Genomic DNA, 15971 nt, shown 5'->3' on the forward strand with positions numbered 1-15971 from the left:
ACGAAATCGGTGGCAAAGGTACAGAATTTGTGACGGGGCCAAAGACAATGGTTTTGGTCTATTCAATGTTTAATTGGAGGAAATTGCAGCTCATCCAAAACTGGATGTCGAACAAGCAGCGTAACAACACTAGAGGCAGTGGAGGGGTTGAGGGAGGTGGTGGTGAAGTAGAGCTGGGTGTCGTCAGTGTGCATGCGGAAACTGACGTGTTTTTGGTTGATGTCAGCGAAGGGCAGCATGTAGATGAGGAATAAGAGGCAGAGGATAGATCTTTGCGGGATAACAGATGTAACAATGCGGGAGCGGGAAGAGAAGCCATTGCAGGAGATTCTCTGTCTAGATAAGAATGGAACATAATAAAATAAGAACATAATAGGAGCAAGAGTAGGCCATTTGGCCCCTCGAGCCTGCTCCACCATTCAATAAGATCATGGCTGATCTGATCATGGCCTCAACTCCACTTCCCGGCCGCTCCTCATAACCCTCGACTCCCATAACCCTTGACCCCAGGAACCAGGCAAGGGCAGTCCCACCCAGCCGAACAACGGAGTACAGGCATTGGAGGAGAATGGTGTGCTTGACCATGCCAAAGGCTGCAGACAAGTTGAGAAGGATGAAGAGGGTCAGTTTACCACAGTCACAGAGGATGTCATTCGTGACTTTGATTAGGTCTGTTTCAGTGCTGTGGCAGGGTTGAAAACCTAATTGGAAACTTTTAAACGAGCAGTTGTGGGAAAGATGTACACAGATTTGGGATGCAACGACACGCTCAGGGACTTGAGAGGAAAGGGAAGATACAAAAGGGGCGATAGTTTGCAAAGGCAGAGGGGTTAAGGGTGATTTTTTTTGAGGAAGGGAGATGATGACGGCAGATTTGAAGGGCAGAGGAACAGTACATGGAGAGGGAATCACTTATAATATTTCCAAAAGGCATTCGATGAGATGCCACATAAAAGGTTACTGCACAAGGTAAGAGCTTATGGTGTCGGGGATACAATATTAGCATGGATTGAGGATTAGCTAACTAACAGAGAGTCGGGATAAATGATTCATTCTCGGGTTAGCAAACTGTAGGGTGCCACAGGGATCAGTGCTGGGGACTCAACTATTTACAATCTATATTAATGACTTGGATGAAGGGACCGAGTGGGCAAAAATTTGGCAGATGGAGTATAATGTGGGAAAATGTGAGGTTATCCACTTTGGTAGGAAGAAAAGAATTGCAAAATTTTATTTAAATGGAGAGAGACTACAGAATGCTGCGGTATCCTGTACATAAAACTCAAAAAGTTAGTATGCAGGTACAGCAAGCAATTAGGAAGGCAAATGGAATGTTGGCAAGGGGGATAGAGTATAAAAGTAGGGACGTCTTGCTACAACCGTACAGGGTATTGGTGAGACCACACCTAGAGTACTGCGTACCGTTTTAGTCTCCTTATTTAAGAAGGGATATACTTGCATTGGAGGCAGTTCAGAGAAGGTTCACTAGGTCGATTCCTGGATGAAGGGTTGTCTTATGAGGAAAGGGTGAGCAGATTGTAACTGTACTAATTGAAGTTTAGAAGAATGAAAGGTGACCTTATTGAAACATACAAGATTCTGAGGGGGCTTGACAGGGTAGATGCTGTTTCCCCTTGTGGGGGAATCGAGAACTAGGGGACAATAATTTCAGAATAAAGAGTTGCCCATTTAAGATGGAGATGAGGAGGGATTTCTTCTCTCCAAGGGTTGAATCTTTGGAATTCTCTACGCCAGAGAGCTGTGGAAGCTGGGTCATTGAACATATTCAAGGCTGAGATAGACAGATTCTTGAACTATAGGGAAGTTAAGGGTTATGGGAAACAGGCAGGAAAGTGGAGTTTAAGCCGGATTAGCCATGATCTTACTGAAGGGAGGAGCAGGCTCGAGGGGCCGTATGGCCTACTACTGCTCCTAGTTCTTATGTTCTTAGATCAGTTAGCATGTGGGGCCAGGAAGGGTCGTCAGCAGTTTGGTGGGAATAGGGACGAGAATGCCAGAAGTGGGTCTCATGGGGCTCGGAGAAAGCACGAGGGGAGATAAGAGAGAAAAAAGTGAAAGATGCAGGTTTAGAGCTAGAGCAAGGGGGAACACAGGAACAGGAGGAGACCATGCAGCCCCTTGAGTCTGTTCCGTCATTCAATTAGATCATGGTCAATCTGTATTTTAACTCCAATTATCTACCTTGGGGGAAGCTTGACTTGGTGGGCAAGGGAAAGGGAACGATGTGGCAGAGGCAACTGAATGGATGGTCTCAATCTTAGTGACAACAAAGTCTACGAGTTCCTTGTTGGTGGCAAAGGCGGAGCTGGTAGGGGAGAGGGGTTTAAGACGACCGTTCATAATGGAGTAAAGAAGCCGGTTATTATCTTTGCAGTGCAGAATAAGCCTGGAGTATTGAGCAGTTTTGGTAGGAGGGCAAGGCCTGATAAAGGCGAGAGGGGTGGAAGATATAGCCAGGCGGAGGCGCTGCAGTAAGAGGCAAGGGGTCATCACGCTTGAGGCAAGTTTCCGTCAAGGCCATGATGTCAATGAAATCATCCACAACAAGGCACAGGGTCATGCTCATGAGAACAGACATCCTGCAGCGAGATGCAGAGAGACATGGTGATTGTCGATCCGCTGATTGATCCCAATGGACTCTGAGGGGGAGGGAGAGGGGGAGTGGGACAGGAAGAAATTTGACAGGAGAAGACTCCAGCAGGCACGCTGGGTGGGAAGATCGGCGAGAGAGTAGGATGGGGCAGTTGGGGTCGCTGCTCGTAAGAAGACAGCGATGAGCGCCTCGATGGGCCCTTCAGAGAATGCTGAGAGGCAGAGGGAAGCGGTGGGCTTGTCCATATGCAAGTTTTATATAAAATGTTGGTCCAAGTTTAGTATTACTAAAAGAGTTTGTGAAATGTCGCGTAGTTAATTATTTTTGAGTGCCATAGTTTATTATTTTTGTATGTCTGAGGTGTGAATTGAACATTATGTAATCAAGTGAAGTCTGTTGTATTGATTTTCTTCTTTTTTTTTAAATTTGTAACAAACTTGATTTTGTAGTTTATAATCTAAGTCACATGTGTTTGCTCTCTTACAATCCATAGACCAGGAGAACACAAACAGTTTCATTTCAATTCAGTCAGCTGATTACATTAACAAGGATGTCTCTATGAATGGGTAATGGGTATTGTGGTGTATGCAGGCACCTTTGGCAATGACTCCACTAGGCAGGGTATGGTACTTAAACTGTAAAGACTGTAGTCCTTTATTTGCAGCTCCTCGAGTGAGGACACCAAGCTGTGAGCTCCCTTTTACACTGGGTTGCCTGCAGTGTATAGATAATCCTTAGGTCTCCAGCAGCAGCACCCTCTGGTGTACAGTAAGGTGTATACAAGATGAAGGTACATTCAGTGTTACAGACATCATATAACAATACAAGTATGCATACATAACAACACTCCCCCCTAAGCATTTTTCAAGTCCTATTGTAATGACCTGGGGAGGTGATCAGTAGTGGGCTGTGGGAGGTTGTGGTGAGGGTTGTGTGGGTGCCAGGAGTGATCCCTGTACTTGAGACTGGCCTCATACATTTTTCCCCTTTCACACACAGACCATGTGGTGCCACTGTTGTGGGATCCCTCAGTGGGGTAGCCATTGCAGCAGTGGGTAGGGTGCATACTCTGATGTGGGTAGTTGTGTGGTGGTGGGCAGGGCCACAGGACTGTGTGGGCTCCTTGTCCTCCAATTGGGATGAGAGTCTGGGTTTGCCAGGAAAGCTGGAGGGTATTGGCCTCTCGCTCCTGGTGTTGGCCCTTGTGGCCAGGGGGTATAGGGCTGGTCTGGGGCAGGTTGCCAGTGGTGGTGGCTGTGCTGCCCATTGACTACTGTCCCTGTAGTGGGTCTGCTCCCACTGAGTGTGTGTGCCCTTCCTGGGGCATCACACTAGTTCCAAAAGTCCAGGCTACATGGTCTGGTAAGCCAGCTGGACCTGGGGGTCTCCCACAGGGGGATTCCTCTAGCATTTGCATGGTCCCTGTAGAACCCAGTGTCCCCTTTAACAGTGTTCTACTCTGGCTCTGGTCATACATAGTCTACATTGTCAACAACAGCATTTGCATCACTTTTTGGCATCATGGTCTCACCAGACATGATTACATTAGGCATTTCAAATTCTCTGTCGTAATCATCACACATAACAACCGTGTTCTTACTTAACATTACTTACACAAGCATTCAGTTTATTTTTCACATTAGTTACACCAGCATCACAATTCATGGTTACATTATCATACTTGCACCCTTTTACTGCATTTTTAGCTTTAAAGTCCTTGTCATCTTTAAGTTGAAACTGTCCCTTTAAATTTTTTTGGTTACCGGTCTCCTTTAAGGGAGCCTTCAAATCAGATTGGCCGCTCGGTGTCACATGTCACTCCTCCAATGCTGTCCCTCATGGTCTGATCGTGGCCATTTTGATTTTAGGTTCTTCTCCTCGTGGTGCAGCCGCCATCTTCTGGCTCTCCTCCAGGTAGACTGTGGTGATCTTTTCTTCCTCAGGTTCAGCCATGGATGTCGGGAATCCACTTCTTTCGATGATGTTCGCCTCTTGGAGTCCTGCCCCGGCCTGGAAGGTGGAGTTTGGGTTTTCGGTCCTGGAGATTTCACCGTGGTGTGGTCCTGGAGATTTCGCTGCGCAGTCGAGTGGACAATGGGATATCTAGATGCAGCGATGGATCCACGTTTGATGCCGATTGCTGGAGCCGAAGGCAGTCGCCACTTCGAATGATTTGGACTGGGTTCATCTAATTCCTTCCCAGCAGCGTGGGATCATCTCCGGCAACGATCCTCAGGGGGAGTTTATTCAACATGCCTCCCTGGGAGACCTGGACATCCACGCTGCCGAGTTGGATTTTACCTTTGGTGGAGGTGAGCAGCTGCGCCTGGACAGGAGACAGTTTTGGTCGAGTGGCGGGATTCATCCAAATTTTTTCAAAGGTCGTTTGGCTCATCACAGACTGGCTCGCCCCTGTGTTGATCTCCATGGAAACTGGGACCCCGTCGATGTCTACTTCCATCGTCCACGGAGAACTTTCGGTAGAGCAGGTATAAACTCCATACTCTTCTTCCAGGTGTTGAGCAGCTTCATCTTCATCTGTGTCGGAGCCCGGTGATCAGCCAACTCTTCAGTGACGCAGTGAGTAAAGCTTTTTCTGCACATTCTCTGAAGTTGCCCTTTTTCTTTGCAGCCTTTGTATGTATAGTCTTTGTAGCGGCACTGGTGATATGCCCTGTGGTTTCCTCCACAGCGCCAGCACGGGGCCATCCGGTTTGCCCCATGTGGCGGACTCAGGGTTGCGGGCCTCGGGCCAGCATTTCTGCCTTTAGAAGTAGCCATCCGGTGCACTGCGTTCGCCGGTTTAGAGTCCTGGGTCAGTATTCGCCTGGAGTCGCCGGCCAAAGCCATGTAGACCTGGCTCACTTGAATTGCTTTCTGCAGGGTGACTGTGATGTTCGCAGAGAGCAATTTGTATAGGAAGCCCTCGTGGCCAATTCCGATGACAAATATGTCCCTTAGTGCTTCATTAAGGTGGTCTCCAAAATCACACAGTGCAGCTAGTCTTCCTAACTGTGCAGCATACTTAGCAATTTCTTGGCCTTCAGATTGCCGGTAAGTGTAGAACCTGGCTGTGAGGATGTTTTCTTTTGGTTTTAGTTGCTCCTGTGTTACTCTGTTACAGTGTTACAAGTTCCTCATCGCTCTTGGTGGTTGTCTTCTCCGGGACTAGAAAGTCCCTGACAACACAATGGGCCCAAGTTTCCACATGATTTGCACCTGATTTTTAGGAGCAACTGGTGGAGAACGGACTATCTTAGAAATCGCAATTCTCCACATTTTTTTTTCTGCAGTTCTAGTCAGTTAGAACAGTTCTACTTTGGAACAGGATTTTTTCTTCAAAAGGGGGCGTGTCCGGCCACTGACGCCTGATTTAAAAGTTTCCACAGTGAAAACGTACTCCAAACTAACTTAGAATGGAGCAAGTGAAGATTTTTGTAGAACTGAAAAATCCTGTTCTACACATTAAAAAATCAGGTGCAGGTTACAAATTAGGCGTCCAGAACGAGGTGGGGGGAAGGGAAGTCATTAAATTCTATAATAAATCCTTATTTATACTTCTACAAATATTATACAAATAAATCCAACCTGAATAAACATTTATAAGCAAAGAAAAGATTAAATAAACCATCTTCCTACCTGTGTGAAAGTGCTTCAGCCAGCCTCACAAGTTCGTTCGTTCGTTCCCGACGGCAGGGGGGGGGGGGGGGGGGGGGGGGGAAAGAGGAGGAAGCCGTTCCCGACGGCGGGAGGGAGGGAGTGTGGGCCCGCCCGCCCGCCCGAACGCAGCGGAGGGGGGGGGGGAAGGAAGACGTTCCCGACGGCGGGAGGGAGGGGAGTGCGGGCCCACCCGAACGCAGCGGGTGGGGGGGAGCGGGGAGAGGGGAGGAAGACGTTCCCAACGGCGGATGGGAGGGAGTGCGGGCCCACCCGAACGCAGCGGAGGGAGGGGAGGAAGACGTTCCCGAAGGCGGGAGGGAGGGAAGTGCGGGCCCGCCCGCCCGAACGCAGCCGGGGGGGGAGGAAGACGTTCCAGACGGCGGGCGGGAAGGAGACAGTGAGAAGGCTACAGGAAGCCTCAGTGCTGATGGCAATGTGCTTTTATTAAAAAATGTTCAAAAATTAAACAGCTGCAAAGAACTACAAAAATGGCCGAGTGCCAATGTTTTCCTTCACACTGCGCGTGCGCGAACGCTCCAACGCGCACGCGCAGGGTTGCCGGCAGGAAAAAAACTAATTTAAATAGTACCCGCCCCCTCCCACTTACAAAATCGGCGCGAGTGTAGGCTCCGCCCCCCTGGGCGCCACGCCAAACAGACAAGGAGCTGCAGGGCTCTCCAGAATCGCGAGTTTTTTTCCGGCGCCGTTTTAGGCGCGAAAAACGGGCGCCCAGCTCGGAAGGGCGCCCATTTTTTATCGTGTGGAAACTTGGGCCCATAGGATGGTGGCCCCACAACTGCTAAGCAGGATGGCCCTGCGCTTTTTTGGTCATGTAGCTGGTGTGTCCCCATCCAGGTCATTGGCTATGAAGAAATGTTCCAATCTTTCTACAAAAGCATCCCAATCTTTCCCATCGGTAAATTGCTGAAAGTTGCTGAGATTCGACATGCTGAGCGTGTAGTTCGTGACCTCGTCACCAGTTGTAGTGTAGGCAGGCACCTTTGGTAATGATTCCACGAGGCAGGGTATGGTACTTAAACTATGTAGACTGTAGTTGCAGCTCCTCGAGTGAGGACACCAAGCTGTGAGCTCCCTTTTACACTGGGTTGCCTGCAGTGTATAGGTAACCCTTAGGTCTCCAGCAGCAGCACCCTCTGATGTACAGTAAGGAGTGTACAGTGTAAGGTACATTCAATGTTACAGACATTATATAACAATACAGGCATGCATGCCTAACAGATATTACCAGATATTGTGCATCTAAAGTAACACTCCAATGTGTTGGGAGTGAAGCATCGCTTATGGGAGTGATTTCTGACACTGAACACAAGGGAAATATCTGATGAAGTGCTAAAAAAGTGACAACGGCTTTTGTCTTCCCAGTGCTTATCTGAACAAAGTTTTGGCTCATCCACAACTTGATGCCAGACCGCACAGCAACACGATGGACATGGAATCCTAGCTTTTGTAAATAGCAGCATATACAACAGAAAAAAGGTTTACTCAACGTACGCTCGTGGAACAGCACCTCTTCTTTCGGTTAGGCACTTTACAGCCTTCTGGACTCAACATCGAGTTCAACAATTTCAGACCATAACCACTGCCCCCATTTTTCTGGACGGCAGCTGTGGCTGATGATTCTGCCGTTCCCATTTACACCTCCTCTCGACCCATCTGTTGTTTCTTTGCTTGTCCCATTACCATCTCCTTTTTCTTGCACCAAGTCCTTTAGTTACTTAATCTCTTCTGTCTTCCACCCTATCACAGACCTTCCCCTTTGTTCTTTCCTCCTCTTCCCCCCCTATCCCTGTCTCTGTGCTTGCTTAAAATCTATTTCCAGTTCTGATGAAAGGTCATTGACCTGAAACGTTAACTCTGTTTCTCTCTCCACAGATGCTGCCTGACCTGCTGAGTATTTCCAGCATTTTCTATAAAGGTACCGTACCATTTTGCAGCAAAATGGTACAGTACCTATATAAATCATTGGTGAGGCCACAATTAGAATATTGTGTGATGCTCACTTTCAGAAGGGTGTCAAGGCCATGGAAAATATTTACTAAAAAATGCTACTAGTTTAAGAGCCTTTAGTTATGAAGGAAGACTAGAGAATCTAGGGAATCAAAAATAAATTGGTTCGATCAAAATGAGCAGTTACACCAGGATCAAGCCATCCAGCTCTGACACTGATGGAGTTTGAGAGACGGCACCTCATTCGCAAGGGGGTGCATCTTAGGTGCCCACATGCCTCATGCTGCCACAAACTCTGCACCTGGCGTCTCTGATATCAGTGAAATGTGCACAAGCCCCCCTCAGCCCCTATGCAGTTCTCCCCCACCCCTGGACTTTCTCTTCAGGGCTTCAATGATTCTGGGGCTAAAGGGGTTAAATTATGAGGACTTGTTGCATTCCCTTGAGTATAGAAGATTGAAGGGTGATGTCATTGAGATGTTTAAGATGATTAAAGGATTTGATAGGGTAGATAGAGAGAAAGTATTTTTTCTGGTGCGGTAGTCCAGAACAAGGGGCAGAACCTTAAAATTGGAGCTAGGCAGTTCAGCAGTGGTGTCAGGAGGCACTTTTTCACAGAAAGGGTAATGGAAATCTGGAACTCTCTCCCTCCAAAAAAATTGTTGAGGCTGGGGGTCAATTGCAAATTTCAAAATTGTGATTGATAGATTTTTGTTACGCAAGGGTATTAAGGGTTGCGGAAACAGGCGGGTTTATGGAGTTGGGATACAGATCAGCCATTATCTAATGGAACAGGTTTGAAGGGCTGAATGGCCTACTACTGTTCATATACTTCCCCTGGCCTGCACCCTCCCGATAGGGCCCATTTCTTCCTTTCAGAAGATCAGAGAAAGTGAGGCGCAGGATTACTTGTGGATTGCTCCAGCATAGAACCGGCACATGCACAATGGGCTGAATTGTCTACTTCTGAGCTATAAACTGCAATGGTTGCGTGAAATTAGAATTATTCAACTACTGGGTAAAACTTGCTACACATCAATAGAAAAGGTTATGTGCCCATTTATACCACAGTGCTGCAATCGTTTAGTGGCAATAATAGTTTCATATACATATGTAAAGAAATTATTACATTTTGATTTATGATTTCTAAATATTGCAGTTTTATTAAAATATTATAATATATCCTACCAACACCTTAGAGCAAAGCATTTGGACCCAAGCAGAAAGCAGATCGGAGGAAGCCAGCATCAGGAGAGCGGTCGGCGCAGGAGGATAAAGGGATAAAGGGCGGCGGCAGATCGGAGGAGGCTAGCTGGTGCAGGAGCAGAAGGTAAACAAGGAAGTAAAAAGAAATCGAAGTGTGACGTCACAGCCAAGCGGGTAAGTGATTGGCTGGTGGATTGGTGAGTATTTAATCTTTTTCTTTTTCTTTCCTTAGCAGTAAGAAACCTTGTCATTGTTGCCAAATTAAATTAATTCAAGGGTTAAGTCATGGCAGGAGAGCTCAGACCTGTGCCATGCTCCTCCTGTGCTTTGTGGGGACTCAGGGATACTTCCGGTATCCCTGACTACTATGTGTTCAGGAAGTATATCCAGCTGCAGCTCCTGACAGACCGCATTGCGGCACTGGAGCTACGCATGGATTCACTCTGGAGCATCTGCGATACTGAGGATGTCGTGAATAGCACATTTAGTGAGTTGGTCACACCGCAGGTAAAGGTTACTCAGGCAGATAAGGAATGGGTGACCATCAGGCAGAGTAGTGGAAGGTAGTGCAGGGATCCCCTGCGGTCATCTCCCTCCAAAACAGATACACCGTTTTGGGTACTGTTGGGGGAGATGACTCATCAGGGGAAGGCAGCAGCAGCCAAGTTCATGGCACCATGGATGGCTCTGCTGCGCAGGAGGGCAGGAAAAAGAGCGGGAGAGCTATAGTGGTAGGGGATTCTATTGTAAGGGGAATAGATAGGCGTTTCTGCGGCTGCAATCGAGACTCCAGGATGGTATGTTGTCTCCCTGGTGCAAGGGTCAAGAATGTCTCGGAGCGGATGCAGGGCATTTTGGAGGGGGAGAGTGAACAGCCAGTTGTCGTGGTGCATACATGTACCAACGATATAGGTAAAAACAGGATGAGGTCCGACAAGCTGAATTTAGGGAGCTAGGAGTTAAATTAAAAATAGGACTTCAAAAGGTAGTAATCGCAGGATTGCTACCAGTGCCACGTGCTAGTCAGAGTAGAAATAGCAGGATAGTTACGATGAATACATGGCTTGAGGAATGGTGCAAGAGGGAGGGATTCAAATTCCTGGGGGAACTGGGACCAGTATAAATCAGACGGTCTGCACCTGGGCAGGACCGGAACCAATGTCCTAGGGGAGTGTTTGCTAGTGCTGTTGGGGAGGGTTTAAAATAATACGGCAGGGGGATGGGAATCTATGCAGGGAGACAGATGGAAGTAAAATGGGGGCAGAAGCAAAAGGTAGAAAGGAGATAAGGAAAGGTGGAGGGCAGAGAAATCAAAGACAAAAATCAAAAAGGGCCACATCACAACATAATTCTAAAAGGACAAAGTGTGTTAAAAAGACAAGCTGAAGGCTCTGTGCCTCAATGCGAGGAGCAATCGTAATAAGGTGGATGAATTAACTGTGCAGATAGCTGTTAATGGGTATGATGTAATTGGGATTACGGAGACATGGCCCCAGGGTGACCAAGGCTGGGAACTCAACATCCAGGGGTATTCAATATTCAGGAAGGATAGACAGAAAGGAAAAGGAGGTGGGGTAGTGTTGCTGGTTAAAGAGAAGATTAACGCAATAGTAAGGAAGGACTTTAGCTTGGATGATGTCGAATCTGTATGGGTATAGCTGCGGAACACCAAAGGGCAGAAAACGCTTGTGGGAGTTGTGTACAGATCACCAAACTGTAGTAGTGAGGTTGGGGATGGCATTAAACAGGAAATTAGGGATGCTTGCAATAAAGGTAGAGCAGTTATCATCGGTGACTTTAATCCACATATAGATTGGGCTAACCAAACTGGTAGCAACATGGTGGAGGAGGATTTCCTGGAGTGTCCAAGGGATGGTTTTCTAGACCAATATGTCAAGGAACCAACTAGAGAGCAGGCCATCCTTCCTCGTCTTGTGTAATGAAAGAGGATTAATTAGCAATCTTGTTGTGCGAGGTCCCTTGGGGGAAGAGTGACCATAATATGGTAGAATTCTTTACTAAGATGGAGAGTGACACAGTTAATTCAGAGACTAGAATCCTAAACTTAAGGAAAGGTAACTTCGATGGTATGGGACGTGAATTGGCTAGGATAGACTGGCAAATAATACTTAAAGGGTTGACAGTGGATAGGCAATGGCAGACATTTAAAGATCACATGGATGAATTTCAACAATTGTACATCCCTGTCTGGCATAAAAATTAAAACGAGGAAGGTGGCTCAACCATGGCTAACAAGGGAAATTAGGGATAGTGTTAAATCCAAGGAAGAGGCATATAAATTGGCCAGAAAATGCAGCAAACCTGAGGACTGGGAGAAATTTAGAATACAGTAGAGGAGGACAAAGGGTTTAATTAGGAAGGGGAAAATACAGTATGAGAGGAAGCTTGCAGGGAACATAAAAACAGACTGCAAAAGCTTCTATAGATATGTGAAGAAAAAACAATTAGTGAAGACAAATGTAGGTCCCTTGCAGTCAGAATCAGGTGAATTTAAAATGGGGAACAAAGAAATGGCAGACCAATTGAACAAATACTTTGGTTCTGTCTTCATGAAGGAAGAGACAAATAACCTTCCAGAAATACTAGGGGACCGAGAGTCTAGCTAGAAGGAGGAACTGAAGGAAATCATTAATCAGGAAATTGTATTAGTGAAATTGACGGGATTGAAGGCTGATAAATCCCCAGGGCCTGATAGTCTGCGTCCCAGAGTACTGAAGGAAGTGGCCCTAGAAATAGTGGATGCATTGGTGGTCATTTTCCAACATTCTATTGACTCTGGATCAGTTCCTATGAATTGGAGGGTAGCTAATGTAACCCTACTTTTTAAAAAAAGGAGTGAGAGAGAAAACAGGGAATTATAGGCCGGTTAGCCTGACATCGGTAGTGGGGAAAATGTTGGAATCAATTATTAAAGATGTAATAGCAGCACATTTGGAAAGCAGTGACAGGATCGGTTCAAGTCAGCATGGATTTATGAAAGGGAAATCATGCTTGACAAATCTTTTAGAATTTTTTGAGGATGTAGATGTAACTAGTAGAGTGGACAAGGGAGAACCAGTGGATATGATGTATTTGGACTTTCAAAAGGCTTTTGACAAGGTCCCACACAAGAGATTAGTGTGCAAAATTAAAGTATATGGTATTGGGTGTAACGTATTGACGTGGATAGAGAACTGGTTGGCAAACAGGAAGCAAAGAGTAGGAATAAACGGGTCCTTTTCAGAATGGCAGGCAGTGACTCGTGGTGTACTGCAAGGTTCAGTGCTGGGCCCCTGCTATTTACAATATACATTAATGATTTGGATGAAGGAAGTGAGTGTAATATCTCCAAGTTTTTAGATGATACTAAGCTGGGTGGCAGTGTGAGCTGTAAAGAGGATGCTAAGAGGCTGCAGGGTGACTTGGACAGGTTAGGTGAGTAGGCAAATGCATGGCAGATGCAGTATAATGTGGATAAATCTGAGGAAGGACATTCTTGCTATTGAGGGAGTGCACCAAAGGTTCACCAGACTGATTCCAGGGATGGCTGGGCTGTCATATGAAGAAAGACTGGATCAACTAGGCTTATATTCACGAATTTCAAAGAATGAGGGGGAATCTCATAGAAACATATAAAATTCTGACTGGATTGGACAGGTTAGATGCAGGAAGGATGTTCCCAATGTTGGGGAAGTCCAGAACCAGGGGTCACAGTCTAAAAGGTAAGGGGTAAGCCATTTAGGACGAGATGAGGAGAAACTTCTTCCCTCAGAGAATTGTGAACCTGTGGAATTCTCTACCACAGAAAGTTGTGAGGTCAGTTCGTTCGATATATTCAAAAGAGAGTTAGATGTGGCCCTCGGAATCAAGGGGTATGGAGAGAAAGCAGGAATGGGGTACTGAAGTTGCATGATCAGCCATGATCATATTGAATGGTGGTGCAGGCTCGAAGGGCTGAATGGCCTGCTCCTGGACCTATTTTCTACGTTTATATGTCTATGTTTCTATGCTAGTTTCTAATTCTGAATATTCCTATGTTAATGTAATTGCACCAACAATTCCCCACATACTGAATTATTGATCTCAGTTTGACTGCTGTAGCAAACACAAAGTGGTGGGGGCTGCAGCTGTCTGTCCAATGGCCCATGGGAGGTGGAGAATGAATGACTGCAGGTCACTTTGGTGCACAGTTGGAGACATTTATTAGCAGAGGGCTGAGAGCAGGATGGCTGCCCACCTTCTTGGCTGGGGAACGTATAAACCAAGAGTTGAGGAGTGGAAAGGGAGCAGGAAATATAATCACTGTAAAAATAAAATTGAAACAATACTCCTTTCATTTTCTTAAATATTTATTAATACCTGGTCATGCCCATTCTCACATAGAATGTTACAATAAAATGGCACAGCCAATCGGCAATGAGGCTGATTAAAAACTGTAATTTTGGCCAAGTTTTATAAAGAAAGACTTGCATTTATATAGTGCCTTTCACGACCTCAGGATGTCCCAACGCGCTTTAAGAACATAAGAATTAGGAGCAGGCCATTTGGCCCCTCGAGCCTGCTCCGCCATTCAGTAAGATCATGGCTGATCTTCAACCTCAACTCCACTGTCCCCATATCTCTTGATTCCCTTTACAGCCAATGAAGTATTTTGGAAGTGTAGTCACTGTTGTGATGTGGGAAACCAATTGGGGCACATGAAGCTCCCACAGTTTGTGATGTCGATTGTGGGGTAAATATTTGCCAGGACACATAGGCCCACATTAAGGAATAATGTGTGGAATATTAACATGAATACCATCAGCATATTTCGCACAATAATAATACAGCCCTAGGCACAATAATAATGCAGCCCTAGGATGTGCCGCCCTCACCTCCTGAAGTTGTCCTCTTTCAGTAGGTTGGTGATGGTGACCAGGTCCCCCACATAAGTCGCATCGTGTAGCCGGGTGTCCTCGCCCCCTTCCATGGGACTGTCACAGAACTGTTCCCGCAGCCACTCCTTCAGATCGCGACCGGCCTTGGCGCCGGCGGCAGCGGCGGCCGAACCATCACCTTCAGCCTCCTCCTGACACTCAGCAGCGGCGTTTAACGTGGCGCTGCCGGCTGGGCTGCTGAGCTCGGCTGCATCCTGGTCGGACATCTTTACCACACACAAATGCGCAAAGTCGGACACGGCGCCGCCTTATTGGTTGGGGCGGAGTGCAGCCATCGCGCGCGACACATTAATAAACGAACAGAACCGAGAGCACGGCCATTTCCAACCCGCTAACTGGCTTTTGCACTAGATTAGCCCCGGCCGAAGTACCTCCCATGTTGCTTGTGCATCCTGTTGGGTGGCTCTGCTGCTCTGTGGCGAGATGCGGTGCCAGTCAGCTCGCATCCCTCCCTCCCGCTATCCATAGCCCCCGCCCTGTAGCCAGACTCCCAACCCGGGCCCGGCTGCACGAGCCGTGGCCCAGACAAGGGGCTTTGAGCTTAGGGTGGCAACTTCATTGGAATTTAAATTATAGATTTTTTAAAGATCGTGAGGAGAGATATTTTATAATTGCAATCGTTTATTTTTCTTTTCTATTACACATTACAGTGTTGTAAAGTGATCATTAAAATTCGGCACTTGTATCAACATGTAAGCTGCTCTCCAGCTTTCTTTACTTCCCTATTGGAATTGTAAGAGTGTTATAGTCAAGAAACAGGTCAGGTGCTGTTTCCCTCCATATGAGCCGCCTGGTCGAGTCCCACTCTTCTGCTTCTTCCTCATCATCCTTTAATATTCTAGGCCCGAGTTTGGTCGACTTTTGGTCGAGTTTTCTCGGCAGTCTTGATGTTTTTTGGGCACTCTCCCCTCCGAGCGAGTTTGGTCAGGTCCTCACACCGGCGGGGAGAGAAGACCGCTGGGGAGCGTCCGCCGGCCTGCAACGCTGACAAAAGTCCTCCCGCCCGCTGAGTCCCCAGTTTGGTCCTGACGGTCCTCTGCTCCAGCAGCAGAAGAGACCGTCGAGTGGAGGCAGGTCTTAACTGAATGGTAGATATGAAGACCTGCAAAAAAAGGTTAGTGCACTTTTCTTTATTTCTTTTGCAGGGATTTTGGTCGATGGGGTCCTCTGAAGGATTTCTCATTTTTTTATTGTTTTGAAAAAACTTTTTTGCCATTCCCTCCCCGCCCCCGGGCTCTATCCTCCCTGGGCTCTATCCTCAGCGGTACTTTGCTGATAATCGCATTTGCCACCCAGAATGGGACCTACCACCCACTGCCACCCAGAATCGTCCGCCCAAAGTACCGTCAGGATCTTAACGGTCCTTTCGACGGTACTTGGGTGGAACTTAGGTTTCACCAAACTTGGGCCCTAATTTTCCACGCAAGTAGTTTTTTGAGCAAAATTGTGAAGGACTGGAGCAAAAGTATATTTCATATTTTTAAGACCATGTTTCCTTGAATTTGCTCACACAGCATATCATCATTCACAATTAATCAGATAGCAACACTTCTCAAAACTTCTTACAATGGACTTCAGTAGCGAAC

General features: G+C 46.8%; 1 protein-coding gene across 1 annotated transcript in view; it reads right to left on the reverse strand.

The window, feature by feature from the left end:
- asb1 (ankyrin repeat and SOCS box containing 1) overlaps window positions 1-14833 on the reverse strand; it is a 60680-nt gene extending 45847 nt beyond the window's left edge. The window contains exon 1 of the mRNA XM_070876059.1: window positions 14323-14833. Coding sequence (XP_070732160.1) covers window positions 14323-14591 — 269 coding nt within the window. The 5' untranslated portion in view covers window positions 14592-14833. The remainder of the gene's footprint in view (window positions 1-14322) is intronic.
- Between the last annotated feature and the right edge of the window lie 1138 nt (window positions 14834-15971).

Source organism: Pristiophorus japonicus, chromosome 3, assembly GCF_044704955.1.
Source record: "Pristiophorus japonicus isolate sPriJap1 chromosome 3, sPriJap1.hap1, whole genome shotgun sequence".
In the NCBI taxonomy this organism is placed as follows: Eukaryota; Metazoa; Chordata; class Chondrichthyes; family Pristiophoridae; genus Pristiophorus; species Pristiophorus japonicus.